Below are 14,669 nucleotides of genomic sequence, written 5' to 3' on the forward strand. Positions count from 1 at the left end.
GGGGGGGGTCTCCAGACACAGACAGGGCTGAGCCCCATGAAGTTCTCACGTTCATTAATCGCAGCATTTATCATAACAAGGCTGATGGCGTATTCGGCGGATGAATAGACCGGTTATCATAAAGCTGGTCCTACATGGCTTCTACACAAATCAGAGCAGCTGTTTCACCTGCAGTGTTCCACTTGGTATCTCTGTGGGGACAGGGACAGGCCCTGCAGTGGCTTTTGGCCAGTGCACTGGGGTTCCCTAAGGAACGTTCTCTGTGCGTCTGGACCAAGTACCTCCATCTGTGATGGGTCCGTAGTGACCTCTGGAGTTGCATCAACCCCTGTACAGTGTGCTCTTCTATTCTGCATCATCCAAACCAAAGGCAGTGCCCCTGAATTGGTGACTGTCCCACTCCACTTGGTGAAAGCTCCTCGGGGAGCCGATGCGTGCAGCCACAAAAGGAAACAATTCCTTCGCACTGCTCTCTCTGCTTTCAGTAGCTTCTTGCTTTTTCCCTCTTCCCACATGCGCTACCTTCTTGGTGGCCAGAGTCCTTGGTGCTACTTTTTTTTTTTTTATTTTTATTTATTTGTGTGTGTGTGTGTGTGTGTGTGTGTGTGTGGCCAGCTCAGCCCACCAGGGTGCGGGGCTGGCTGGCACGTGGTGCTGGGGGATTGAACCACGGTCCCTGTGCTTTGCTAAGCTTGTTCTAAGTAGGTGCTTTAGACCACTGAGCCATCTCACCAGCCCAGGTGCTACTTTCTATAGTCCTGACATACTTTTTCCCTTGGGATGGCTTTGAGGTGACCAAAACCCAGACTAACCGAAATCTGAGAGTGGTATGGCATCAAGATCCAACCCAGCTCTCTCCTTTAATTACGTTTTAGCTATTGCAGATAACAGTGAAAAGGGGATGGAATACTTCATCTTTTCTTTCTCTTTTTTTAAATGTATTTCATACAGGGTCTCACTATACAGATTGGACTCGTAGTGATCCGCCTGTTTTCAGCCTCCCAAGCACTAGGATTACAGGTGTGCGCCACCATGCCCAGTCTCAAACACTGTCTCAACTTGCCCCTTGGGCAGGGCCAGCATGACATGCTGAGGATCGAACCCAGCCGCTGCGCTCTGCCTAAGCAGGCACTTTAGTCCACTGAGCTATCTGGCCGGCCCTACTTCACCTTTTCTTATTAGTTTATATTTCCTTATGCACACAGTGAACCAATTTTCCAGTAACTGGATTAGTATCTGAAGTCCACAATAGTTTTTCCCTCAGTAGCTAATCAGCATTGTGCTATTCCAGTAGTCAAAGCTTCCTTGTCTCCCATCCTTTCATCTTTTCCCTTCCCAGACCATGTTCTTTGAGCCCACGGCACCAAATGAATGGGAAAATAAACCGTCTCACAGTGTATTAGGCCTTACATACCTGCGGATTCTACATGCATGGATTCAAATAACTACAGATTGAAGACATTTTTAACAAATTTTGGGTGTGCATCAGATATATATGCATTTTTTCTTGTCATTCCCTAAACAATATCATGTAACAGTATTTGTATAACATTTACATTGTGTTAGATATTACAAGTAATAACAGGTAATTTAAAATACCTGGGGGAGCAGCAAGCTAGCCCAGTGGGCAAGCTTAGGCAAGCGCCTGCGTAGGCAAGCATAGGCAAGCGCAGGGACAGTGGTTTGATCCCTGGCACCACATGCTGTGCCAGCCCCACCCCCAGGGCAGGCTGAGCCAGCCAGAGTCTGGGCATAGTGGGAGCAGGCCTATAATCTCAGTGCTGTGGAGGCTGAAAGCAGGAGGATCACCGTGAGTCCAAGCTGCATGGTGAGACCCTGCAACCACCAAATACATAAAAAAATAATAATAATAAATAAAATACATGGGAGGAAGTGGATAGAGTATAGGCATTTACTATACATTTTATATACGAGGATAAACATCCAGAGATTTTGGTGCCTGGGTCCAGGATCAACAGTCCCTTCTGAATCCAGAGAGTTAACACTTAACACTTTGTTTTGGCACTGTATGGAGGTGTAATAGATTATAAAGCTCACAGCTATTATTCCTATAACAAAAAAAAAGACATCAAAAGAAAAACATGGCAACCTTCATTCATTTACTCAAAGTTTTGCATGACACAGAAACCCTGAGAAATGAAGGATTCCCACAGAAAATGCTAGTTTCATGCTTAGGTTTGATGAAGAATGGAGGTCATGTAGAAATGCAACTGGACGACAGGATTTGACTTAATGATAGTAACTGAGTGAGGGGATCCAACAAGACCTGTCTGTTCAGATTCTCCTTGCACTCTGTGTAGCATTTCTTTCTCCTGGGTACAGGGTAGGACCCCTCTGGAATGGTGTCTTATGATTGTCTGTCATACAGGCCAAAGGTTTTCTTATGGCCAGCACTTGTACAGGGAAGTAGGGGAAGGTTAGAGTAACTACTAAACCTCTGGCTTGTTTCAGAGAGGAGAGATTTTCCAGTTTTCATGACCTGCCTTAGCAAAGAGGAATTCTGGTTTCAATGACTGACTTTGAGAGAAACCAAGAGGGGTAAGAGGCAGGAGAGTGGAAAGTCAGAGAAACCTTGACTCTGAAGTTGCTTCTGAGACCTTTGGTTCTCCTCTGGTTCAAAATACCCAGAATACCAAATCCCCATACCTCATGGCATTGTGATCTAAGCTCCAGTGACTGGATAGTGGCACACAGGGAATTCCTACCCCAAGCATTTCTTCAATTCTCTCTGGGCAACAATTGGGTTTTCTATCTACTGTCAGCGCTATCTCAGTTCTGCCTGGAGTTAGCGTCATACCTCCCAGGTTGAGGGCTTGAACCTTCTCCCACCGCTGAGGCCAGTCTCAAGTCTCAGTTGTCCTTCTGACTGATGAGCCACAAATCAAAGTTTCCACAACCCCTGTGTTGTGTTTAATTATTTGCTAAGATAGCTCACACAGAAACCCTTAATCATTCTTCATTTTGTGCCACTCCAGCCTCAACATTCAAGAGGCTTTTGATTTTCCTTTAAGTATACTAAACTTATTTCTGAGTCAGAGCCCTTTGCACTAAGTGCGTCTTCCTCCTGAAGGAATTTTCTTCAGAACTTTGAACTTTGGCCCCTTTGGGATTTCATTCAGCCCACATGTTACCTCTTCAGAAAAACCTTCAAGATCACTCTGTCCGGCCCTGCTCCCTTCTGGTAACCTGGTCATGCCATCCTCCCTGTCAGGGGTCAGCAAACATTTCCTGGGAAGAGCGGGATACCTTTGTGGGTTCTATGGTCAGTCACAATTACTCATGTCTACTTTTGCAGCATAAAAGCAGCCTAGCTAATATATAAATGTGTATGGCTGCATGCCAATAAATCAATGTTTATGGACACTCTTAAAAGACGAAATCACAATAAGTGTAGTTTTGCATTGTGATTGTCTGAGACTCAGCTGCTTGTTGCAAGGGTAGATTACAGTCTGTTTGTACATCAAGTTAGGTTATAGTACACCATATATATGGAGAAATCATTAAACCAAATTTAAAATGTAGGGAGGGAGCTTTAAGACATATGTAGAAATACTGAAATTTCAATTTCACATAATTTCCATTTACCATGAAATATTCTTTTAAGTTTTTTTCCTGTCAACTATTTGATAGTATTTTTTTGTCTTTAAAAAAATCTTTTTATTTCTTGATTTCTTTATTTGGTACAGGATCTTACTACACAGCTCAGACTTGTAGTGATCCTCCTGTCTCAGCTTCCCCAGTGCTGGGATTACAGGTGTATGCCATCATGCCTGGTTTGGCACGGCATCCTATACTTGGGGTTGAACCTGGATCCTTGTGCTTGCCAGGCAAGTGCTTAGACTGCTGAACTATCTCCCCAAAACCTCATTTTTGTCTTTTTTTGGGACAAGATCTCACTATGCAGTTCAGCCTGGCCTTGAACTCCCTTTGTATCCCAGGCTGGTCTCGATCTCAAAATGATCCTCCTGCCTCAGCCTCCCAAGTGGTGGGATTATAGGTCTGTGCCACCATGCCGAGCTCTCTGTCAACTATTTGAAAATATGAAAACTGTTGTAGGCTACAAAAGCAGGATTCCACCCAGGAGCTGCTGTAGTTTGTGGATGCCTGCTCTGTGCCACTAATGAATATATGTTTATTTTTTGCTTTTCTCTCCCACTACACTGTACGCTCCATGAAGGCAGATTCTTTTTCTTATTCACGGTGTTATTTCTCCCAACTAGAAGAGTCTATGTACCTGGAACATAGAGGTGCTTTATGGATATCCGGTGGTTCAGTGTATATGTTTATGTAGCTCATGAGTCAGTACATCATATAAAGCCTTGCTCCCAGATACCCCTGTGTGTCATAGCCTCAGTTCTACACCCTCCCAGAGCTTCCCCTCTGTCTGGCTGTTACTGTCATCATCTCTCAAGCCCTCTTGACCCTTGACCCTCATGCTAGTCTTGTTCACTCCAGTCTTCTGTATAGTGTGGCACTTTGCTAAAACACTCCTTCATTATGCCATTTCTCTGCAAATAGCAAAAAGCTTGCCACTGTTCTCCCAGTCCCTACACTATGAGGCTGAATTCCTTGGGTGCATAAACTCTTCCCAGTCAGTTCTCATGCTCTTCCAGCCTTCTCTGTCTTTCAGAGATGAGCCCCCTGCTCCCACAGCCTCATCTCCTGCTTGACCTGACCTCACCCCTGCTCCTTCCACCTTAGACCTTTGCTCAGGCAGTGCCCTCAAACCAGGTGGCTTTTCCCCTAGGAAGGGACTGGATTCCCTTGTAACTCAAAGTCACTCTGCAGCAGTGTGGGAAAACCAGAAAGAAAGGAGCTGAGCCAGAGAAAGCTACAGGATAGGAAGTGAACAGACCCAAACAGGGCTTGAACGGTAATGAATTGAACTGAGAGAGACTTAGAGGTTATTGAAAGGTACTGCCTTAGTTAAGCTGTCCAGGCCAGAGTTCTTCAAAGTACTATGAGGACAAATGTTTGCACGGTCTTATTAAAATGAGGATTCTGGCAGGAGGTTCCTTGAGATTCTACATTTTTATCAAGCCTCCAGGATGCCCAAGAGGGCAACTCTTGGTGTGAAGAACCTCACTGACTGCTTGGAGAAGGAGGTAGTACGCCAAGCCCTCAGAGGCCAGCCTGCCTCTGTAGCATGAAAACCCTGTAAACAGCCCTAGACTGCAGTGAATTGTTTCTTGCATTCTGAATAACTAAAAAATACATTAAGATTCAAGTCTTTTTGATGAAAGAGGGACTTCTGGAAACTGGACAGATTTGAGTGAATGAAACTAAAATAAAAGGAAGAAGCACTTTTAGTCCTGTGTTGATGGCAGTGAAAACAGCCTTTGTGAAATGAGTGCAGATTCTACTGTTGACTGTGCTGCTGCCCTGTACACACACACACACACACACACACACACACACACACACGCACATGCGCGCACGCACATGCATACACACACGCACGCACACACTTTGTAGGGGTGCCTTACTTCTCCCCAACACAGGCAGATTATCTCCTTTCTTCTCTCCAAAGGGCACCTCTTCTGGTCCACTAAAGCACACAGTTCAGAATCTTGGTCTGGTCTGAGTACCGGTAATGGTGTTTCACCCCACAAAACCAGGAATCATTTCTGTGGTGTGTATCTCTGAACAGAAGAGCAAGTAGGAACCAGTTTGTTGGCATAATAAACTCAACTGTTATGTATATAGTGATTAGTCTGGCTCTTGTACCTTTGGCTAATCCATAGCTGATCTTTTGATGAAATGATGAGTCATTTCCCTTGGCTTAACTTCATGCAAATGATAAGATGTCGTGATAAGATTTCTTTCCTCATCCCACTAAGTTCCCCTCTGCTTTTTTCATACAGGAACTTCTGCTGGGTGATTGAACTTTGGATCTTGACACAGAAACATGGCCATGGTAAGTGCCGGAGTGAGAGCCTCACCCACCTGGTGCCAGCCGTGGACAGGTACAGGATGTGTACTTAGGGATTGGTGGCGTAAAAGCATCTGCTCAACAGAAGGGTGGGAGGAGGACAGGAAAAGGCTGTTTCTTGTTCCATGTTTTTGAGCATTATTTTAATTTCTTTCAGAAGTGCTGAGGGACTTGACTCTGAAAATTAATTCGAGGAATCTTTTGAATCCCTTTAACATCCTGAGAAGACAGAAACAAGTTCTAGTTTTTTCTGCCTGTAGGGTACTCCAGACTCATTTTAGAACACTTAGGCAAATAAAAAGGAAAACCTTTTATCAAGCAGGTTCTATGCGTTTTGGCATAGCCCATCACTTCCAGCTCATGGGCAGGGACCTTCCTTAGCAATTCAGTGTGTGCACCATCTGCCTCCTGCTGCTGCTTTGCACTGTGACTGACTCCTCAGGACTTAGTTATCTGATCTTTGCAACAGGCATGGAATTGGATCCCTTTGAAAGTTTGTAAAGTTTCACACTGAGCTGGAAGCTGAGCCCCTTAGCTGTAAACCCATCTCAGCCTAAGGCTGGCCATCTGCTCTCCTCCCACCCAAAGAAGGTTCTGAATAGGAAAAACAATTTAGATCCTTGGTCTCCTGGGAGGGAATAAAGAAGTAGAACCTTACACCTGGAAAGGAACTGGAGATCCCACCCGCCGTAGTTCCTTCCTTTAGGAGGATGGATGTATCAAGTACTCGGGACGCATAACGTACTCTTGAAAATCTATTTTGACATTAGAGAGTTTAGAATCTCCTTTGTGATGCCTGATAGTCAAAGACTTACTCATGTCTGACCTCAAGTCCGTTATGCTTTCACGTGAAATTCATAGCCACTTCATACAGAAATGTCTATGGTAGTCCTGCCTTGTACAGATGTGGCGGTCAGCTCTGAGGGCCCAAATTGTGCGGGGCACTCTTTCTGTCTTCTGCGTGTGAATATTAGCCAGGTGACTCATGAGTGTGCTCTGCAGAACGACCTCGGTTGCTTTCCTCTTTCCTCCCAGGGCCTGTCTTTCCATCACAACTGTCATTTTACTGGATCGAAAACGGACACTTTTAAAGAAAAAACGATGTGATATAGTTACAATATTGAAATTCCCAGCTATTTTCTATCATTTTATTTTAGACCCTGCTCAGGGGGAAAATGTTAAATAACAGTAATAAAAGCGTAAATCGTAGTCATGTATTCTGCTTTGATAAATGAAATAGAGTACAAAAGATACATGTTAGTTAGACGTGGTGGCACATACCTGTAATCCCAGATGCCCTAGAAGCTAGCATAGGAGGATCACAAATTCAAGACTAGCTAGGTCAATTTAGCAAAACCCTGCCTCAAAATTTAAGAGTAAGAAGGCCTGGGATATAGTTCAGTAGTGAAGCATTTGGCTAGCATGTATAAGGCCCTGCATTCAATCCCCTGTGCTGCCAAGAAAGAAATCATTTTTATGTTAATTTATACTAATTTATGTTTATACAACACTTTATATAATGTTAAAAATTATCTACTCTAATATTACATTTTATAGCATATTAAAATTACACTAGTATGTTGAAATTATTCACTCAAAATACTTTAATGTTTAAGATTATTTTGTTTTAAATTTTCCAAATTCTCTACAGTGACTATTTTACTTACTTGTTTTGGAGTCAGCCAGGGTTGAGCCCAGGGCCTTGCACAGGCCAGACAGTCGCTCTAGCGCTAAGCTACACAGTTAGCCCTTTTAAATTTTTATCTTGAGATAAGGTCTCCATAAGTTGCTCAGTCTGGTCTCAAACTTCCCATGTTCCCGCCTCAGCCTCCCCAGCACCTAGGATCACAGTGTTGGACCACTGCTCCTGGCAACAGTGACCTTATGTTTTAAAAGCTATTGTATTTGAATATTTTTAAGTAGTTTTATGGTGGTATAAGTTGCACACAGTGAAATGCATAGCCTTTAAGGTTATGAGTAGAGTTCTCACAGATGAATATACACATGCACCCAACTCCTCCCGCAGAATAAGATGTTCTATTCCTGCAGGAAGCGCCCTCCTGCTCTTTCCAGGCCAATTAGCACTCAGTTCTTCACTCCAGCCTGAAACATCAGTGTTCCGCTTGCTATCCCTAGGGATGACCTTTGCCTGTTCTAAGAATATCCTATAGTACAATGAGAAAATGTGGTCCTTCATGTCTAACTGAGCGTTATGTTTGTGGTAGTACATCCATGTTGCTGTACGGAAGTGTGGTGTGCTCTTTCAATCCTTTTCAGTGCTCCTTAATATTCCGTTGTTTTACATTCTAATCTTTCTAATACCATCTTCCCAATTAATATAATAGCAACGTGTCTCATCAATTGCTATGGTGCCTGTTCCCCCTTCACTTTTGTCATTCTTTTTTACATGCTTACATTCTTTCTTACATTTCTTACATTCTTTCTTTCTTTTGTCTGCACAGTGAGCCTCCTGGGGCTGGGTGGGTCCTTCTCTTCCCTGAGCAGACATTGGTACATTATACCCTGAAATTTAATCAATACAGATATTTACAGGGCAAACAAAGAGCAAATTTCTTGAGCTTTTTCCTGGAAGAAGAGAGTCATTTATAATGCTGAGCCACATCTCTCTTATTGAGTCATCTTGTTATACATTAATTTTAATCTCCTAATAGTACCCCCGCAGCAATCCAGTGTGCTATGAAGTTCAATGCAGTATTTGAATACCTTCCAAAAAAAAGAGTCAATACTTGAGTTCCAAACAACCCCTGTGAAACATTTTATTCAGAAAGGGTTTTAGAGCTGGGGCGTATAGCTCAATAGTAGTGTTTGCTTAGCACATACGAAGGGCTGGGTTCAATCCCCAGCAGTTGTGCCCCTGCCTTCAAAAAAAAAGCTAAGTTAAGTCGCATTGGAATTTTGGCAGCAATTCACCAGATTAATGATAAATAGAACCAAAGAGCTAAGTGAGGCTAGGGAGATAGCTCAGCAGTCTAAGATCCTGCCTGGCAAGGGCAAGGACCCAGATTCGATCCCTGATACTGTGTGCTGTGCCGGGGGGTGCACCATGCTGGCTACCCAAACCAGGCGTGGTGGTGCACTCTTGTAATCCCAGCACTGGGGGCGCTGAGACAGGAGGGTCATTAGGAGTCCAAGCTGCATAGCGAGACCCTGTACCAAATAAATAAATAAATAAACAATTTTTTAAAAGAGGCCTATATCAGATTCCTATGACTGCTGTAACCAAGTGCTTTAAACTGGGTCACTAACAAGATTGAAAATGCATTACATCACAGTTCTCAAAGTTAAAACTCCAATATCAAGGAGTCACATGGCCCGTGCTCTCTTGAGACTTTTGACCCTCTTAGGTGTTTCTTGCTGCTGTATAGCTCCAATCTCTGCCTGTGTCGTGTCCCCTGTAAATGCCATCATCTTACAGCATTTGCTTTGTGCATCTCTGTCTTCATGTAGCCTTGGATTAGGGCTGTCTTCAGATGTTGTTTTAGGGACCTAGTCTACTCCACGATGACCTCATTCTAACTACTAACACTTGCGTCAGCTCTATTTCTGCTTGCATTGAAGACTAGGTATCAGAAAAACATAAAAGAATCTCACTACTTATTATGGCAAAGTGATTGAAGTCATATTTAAATAATGATGGTGGTGGTAGAGTGTTGATAGCTATCCTGTTTGAGTTTTTGTTTTATTTTTGTTTTATCTTTTTACTTTTAGCTATTTAGTGCAGGGCCTATAGGGTGTTACTACACAGATCAGACTTGTAGTGATCCTCCTGTTTTTCAGCCTCCCAAGCGGTGGGATTACAGGCATGTGCTACCACACCCAGTCTCAATTGCCATCTCAGTGGGCCCTGGGGGTGGGGCCAGCACAGCACGCTGGGGATCAAACCCCAGTCTCTGCATCTGCCTAAGCCGGTGCTTTAATCCAATGAACTATCTGTCCAGCCTGAGTTTTTGTTTTAGGATTTACTTTTTTCCAGATTCTATGCCAAGTACTTTCTATAGTACCCAATTTCATTACAATAATTTTGCGTTGTTATAATTATAATTATGTTGTTATTATTCTCAACACACAGGTTGAAAAATGAAACTTCCTATTGACAGTACAAGTAGGAAAGTTTGCAGGTTGAATACAAACCCACTGCACTGCTATGCTGATGTCCCATAAGGCGGTGATAGGGACTTCAACTCAGCCTAGACAGATTCTCTTTTTGTGTGTGTCATACTAAAAATTGAGTTGAAAGCCTCTGTGCTGAGTTACAGTTTCAGCCCCTTTTTAATTTTTTCATTTTGAGACACAGTCTCACTGAGTTGCCAATGCAGGGCTTGAACTTGCAATCTTCCTGCCTCACAGAGTTCTAGGACTACTGGTGTGAGCTTCCATGTGTGACTCCAGGCAGGTTCTTAACATGCTTGTCACATTAAAACATTTCAGGACACAGCCATGAGAGGCATAGGAAGAGTTGTTAGGTAGAACCAAAGAAGTACGCACTCGGAGAGAAAGAGTGTGGGTACTTGGTGGTTGAGGCCTGCTATGGTCCAAGGTTAGGATGTTTATGTGGTCTTGGGTATCCTTGAAATGGATGATCTAGTATGTTTGTTTGTTTTACTTATTATTTACCTAGCACTTGTTTTTTATTTGTTTGTTTTTGTTTTTAAGGTAAGTTTGCACAGTAGCGGGCTACAGCAAAAAGGGACTGTCAACTAGGTTTAATACACAGTTTGTATATTTTTGGAGTTTAGACCTGTGATATCCAGTGAATAGTACCTGTACTGGTTCTTTGCTGGTGGAAGGCTCTGGGATTTATAGATCTATAGTATGAGAATTAAAGGACAGGTCAAGTTTACTGACTCATAGTGTCTTTAAGACAGTAAGGATTTAGGGTGAGGAGCCGGAAGAAAGACAGGCCTTGGGGCCGAGAGGCCTTGTCATTTTGGGTAACTTCAATATTGTCTTCAAGTTGCATTTGCCTACATCTTCCTCCAAGTTACAATTCCGTCATCTCCTTTCTACCTCTCTTTATTTCTTCTGTCCTAACCCCCTGCTCCCCACTGAGCTTCTCACGGGAGTATGCTGAGCGCTCCTTCCATCTTCAACCTCTGTACAGTGTACTCGCCTGGGTTTTCTGTGTCCCCAGGACTGGCCCTTTTCAGTTCATACTCGATGGGTTCCCTGTCTCCGCTGGACCTGTACTGGGTCACCTTGTCAAATACCACCCACCTGCTAATGTAGGCCAGTGCTGGGGGGGCGGACCTAGGACACATGTGTTATCGTGCTTTTCTTTTAAGATGAAAGATATTAATGTAGTTGGTTTTTTCTAAACTAAAGCCTCAGTTTTCAGGTTCAATTACAGTGCTGGCACTTTGAGATAAGCAACTGGGTTTCCGGTTGCATTTTGGCGCTTGGCTTCTAAAAGATTCACCACCACTGCTTTAGACTCTTCTTCTGTGCTTCCTTGGTTTGACCAACTGTCCTTTGACAGTTCCACTTGGATGTTTAGCAGACATCCCAAACTTAGCAGCTTTGAAAATAGAACTGCTAAATCCTCCCTTCCTACCCGTCACCATCCCCGGCCTCGAAGCTCTCCGTCCAGTTTTGCCCATCTGGATGAAGGGCAGCACGCTCCACCCAGCTGCTCAGAGAAAATTATTTAGAGCTCAGCTTGATTCTCCTCTTTCCTCACCTCCCACACCAGCCCATCAGCAATGATGTCACCTTTGCTCCAAAGCATGTACCGCATGTGCCTGTTTATCCTGTCCTCGCCGTCTCACCCCCCCTCCCGCCACCGAGCATCACTTCCCACTCCCTGCTGGTCTCTCTACATCTCCCTACAGCAGCTGCAGTGATCCTTTAAATATGTAAATGCGATGACACAGCCCCGTCTCCTGGCTTCAAACCTGTCAGTGGCTTCTCCTGGTGCTTAGAATAAAATATAGACGCCTTACTCTGCCTGGAAGGGCAACCCTGCCAAGGCCCCAGATCATTTCTTTGATTTGCTTTCCTTCTTTTATCTTTAACTTTTATTGTGGAAAGATTTCAATGCATGCAAGATAATCACAATATTGTAAGGACCCCTTTGTGTACATACCTTTCAATGATCATTAACTCAGTTGATTTTATTCTTTGGGGTGGGCAGCACTGGGGGGTTGAGCCAGGGCCTAAACAATGAATACAACCCCAGCTTTTTTAATTTGATTTTTTATTTTGAGACGGGGTCTTGTTAAGGCACTAAGCTGCCTAGGCTGGCCCGAATTTGTGATCCTCCTGCTTTAGTCTCCCAGAGCGCTGGGATCACAGGCATGTGCCGTCATGCCTGGTTTGTTTCCTTTTCACCTTTAGTTCTTCACACCTGTGATTTCGTCTGTGAACACACTTTCCCTTCAGGCTGCTTCCTGTCATTCATCTCTCAGCCCAAAAGTCGCTGTTAGAGAAGCCCTACCCAAGACACGGCTTTGTAATACTTCCCGACGTACAGAATATTTGTTGGCTTGCAGCTTCTTCTCAGCTACCGCATCAGCATCAGCTCGCGGCGCAGGGGAGGGGGCTTGCCCCTGGGTCGCTTTTGTATCCCCGGCACTCAGAATAGCATCTAGGCCGTGGCAGGTGCTTAGGTAGTGCGTTGGCGAGGACCCACCTCATACTCTGTGTCTCCTCATACTCTGTGTGCTCAGGCGACCAAAGGAGGCACCGTCAAAGCTGCTTCAGGATTCAATGCCACTGAGGATGCCCAGACCCTGCGCAAGGCCATGAAAGGACTCGGTAAGTCCCACTGGGGTGAATTCTCCTTTTTGTATTGTACACCACAGGAAGTCAGGTGTGTATCTTGGCAATCGGGGATAAATCTTAGAACACAATGGGAACAAGCTGGCTTTTTAAGACAAATTAGATGGGAGGGTGCATTAGCTTTTTATTGCTGTCACAGAAATACTTGAGCGAATCAGTTTAAAAAAGAAGAAAGCAAGGGGCCGGGGAGATGGCTCAGTGGAATAAGTGCTTCCCTGGCAAGCACAATGGTCTGAGTTCAATCCCCAGTTCCACCAAAAAAAAAAAAAAAAAAAAGAAGAAGAAGAAGAAAGCCTCATAATTTGGGTTGTTTTGGTCAGTGGGCAGTTGGCCTGTTGGTTGTGGATCTGTAGCAAGAGAGCCCATCAGAGTGGAGTTTGGAGCTGGTTCACATTGTGGCCAGGGGAAAAAAGAGAGGAAGAGGAAGGACTGCGGCCCCAAGAGCCCCATCCAGAGCAGCATCCTCCCACTGGGCTCGTCTCTTAAAGGTTTACCACTTTCCATTAGCACCAAGCTAGAGATTAGCCCTTTAATGTCCCTCGGGGGACATTTTTGATCTACAGTTTAGTAAAGGGCATTCATACTGCTTTCACTTTAACACAGACTTTTAAATGTAATGGCACTCATTATGAATTTCCCCCACTGTTTAAATCTGCTTTGAGGGCTGGCCAAATAGCTCAGCAGATGAAAGCGCCTGCAAGCCGGCGCAGGGGGCAGGAGTTCACTTCCCCAGGCCTGCCATTCTGGCCCCGCCCCCTGGGGCACGCTGAGATGGCATTTGAGACTGGCGCGTGCCTGTAATCCCAGCTCTTGGGAGGCTGTAAATAGGCGGATCACTACAAGTCCGACCTAGTAGTGAGACCTTGAACACCCTGTAGACCTTTCCCTAAAATACAAAAAATAAATAGATAAAAATAACTCTGCTTTGAACTACTTCATGAGTGTTGCATAAAACTTCAGAATTGTATTTGATTTCCACTTAGTATTGGCACGTATAGTGTCATGAGGTTTATAAAGCAGTTCTTGTAACATTATCTCATAAGATAGATGCAACGACTCTGTAATTTAGTGAGAGAAGCTAATATTTTGGTTGTTTTAGTCCCGTGTTACAGATGTGAAACTGAGACTCGGAGGAACCCAAGAAACTCTCAGCAGCTTACATAGGAAGTACCTTTGAGGGCCTGGGAGATGGCTCAGTGGAATTAGTGCTTCCCTGGCAAGTGCAAGGTCCTGAGTTCAATCCCCAGTTCCGCAAAAAAAAAAAAAAAAAACTAAACTAAAAATGGAAGTAGCTTTGAGCTGGGCCTCCCACTAGGCAGCTCCTGTCTGCAGCTTAGACCTGCCAGTTCTAAGTACACATCCTTCCCCTTGAGTTCTTCCACAGGGCGCTGCCGTGAGATACAGTTGCAGCCACCCCTGCATGCAGTGTGAGGATCCTTATGCAAGAAGATCCATTCGTGAGAAGGCTCATGAAACCCCTAGGACGCTGTTCAGTTAGTCCCTGGGGGCCAAAGTCCTCGTGCTGGGTGAGCAGCCAGTCGGGGCACACAGCAGGAGACCCTGCCTCCCAGGCTTTGCCTGGCGGGACTTTTGGCCAAACATTTTTGTGTGAAAACACTTGACTGTGAGACCTTATGTCTCAATCTTTCCATCCAAAAAGAGTTCATTTTACTTAGCCTCACTGCTATGGATAAAAACAACTGTAACAATAATAGCATGTGTTTATTAAGCTTTACTATGGGATCAGGCCTAGGTACTTTATGTTTTGAACCCTAACAACAGCTTGCTTTACTGATTAGAGGCTGAGGTAGGGAGGTTGGCTGACTTGCATGTGCAAGTTGAAACTAGTAAGTAAGAGTCAAATTTCCAGGCAGGGTCAGCCAAATAGCTCAGCAGATTAAAGCACCTGCAAATAGGC

At 44.4% G+C, this 14,669-nt stretch overlaps 1 protein-coding gene across 1 annotated transcript in view; it reads left to right on the forward strand.

The window, feature by feature from the left end:
- Anxa4 (annexin A4) overlaps positions 1-14,669 on the forward strand; it is a 63,351-nt gene that overhangs the window by 24,845 nt on the left and 23,837 nt on the right. The window contains exons 2-3 of the mRNA XM_023718399.1: positions 5,886-5,938; positions 12,640-12,727. Of these exons, the coding sequence (XP_023574167.1) occupies positions 5,930-5,938; positions 12,640-12,727 (97 nt within the window). The 5' untranslated portion in view covers positions 5,886-5,929. The remainder of the gene's footprint in view (positions 1-5,885; positions 5,939-12,639; positions 12,728-14,669) is intronic.

This window comes from Octodon degus, unplaced genomic scaffold (assembly GCF_000260255.1).
Source record: "Octodon degus isolate 3935 unplaced genomic scaffold, OctDeg1.0 scaffold00058, whole genome shotgun sequence".
NCBI lineage: Eukaryota > Metazoa > Chordata > Mammalia > Rodentia > Octodontidae > Octodon > Octodon degus.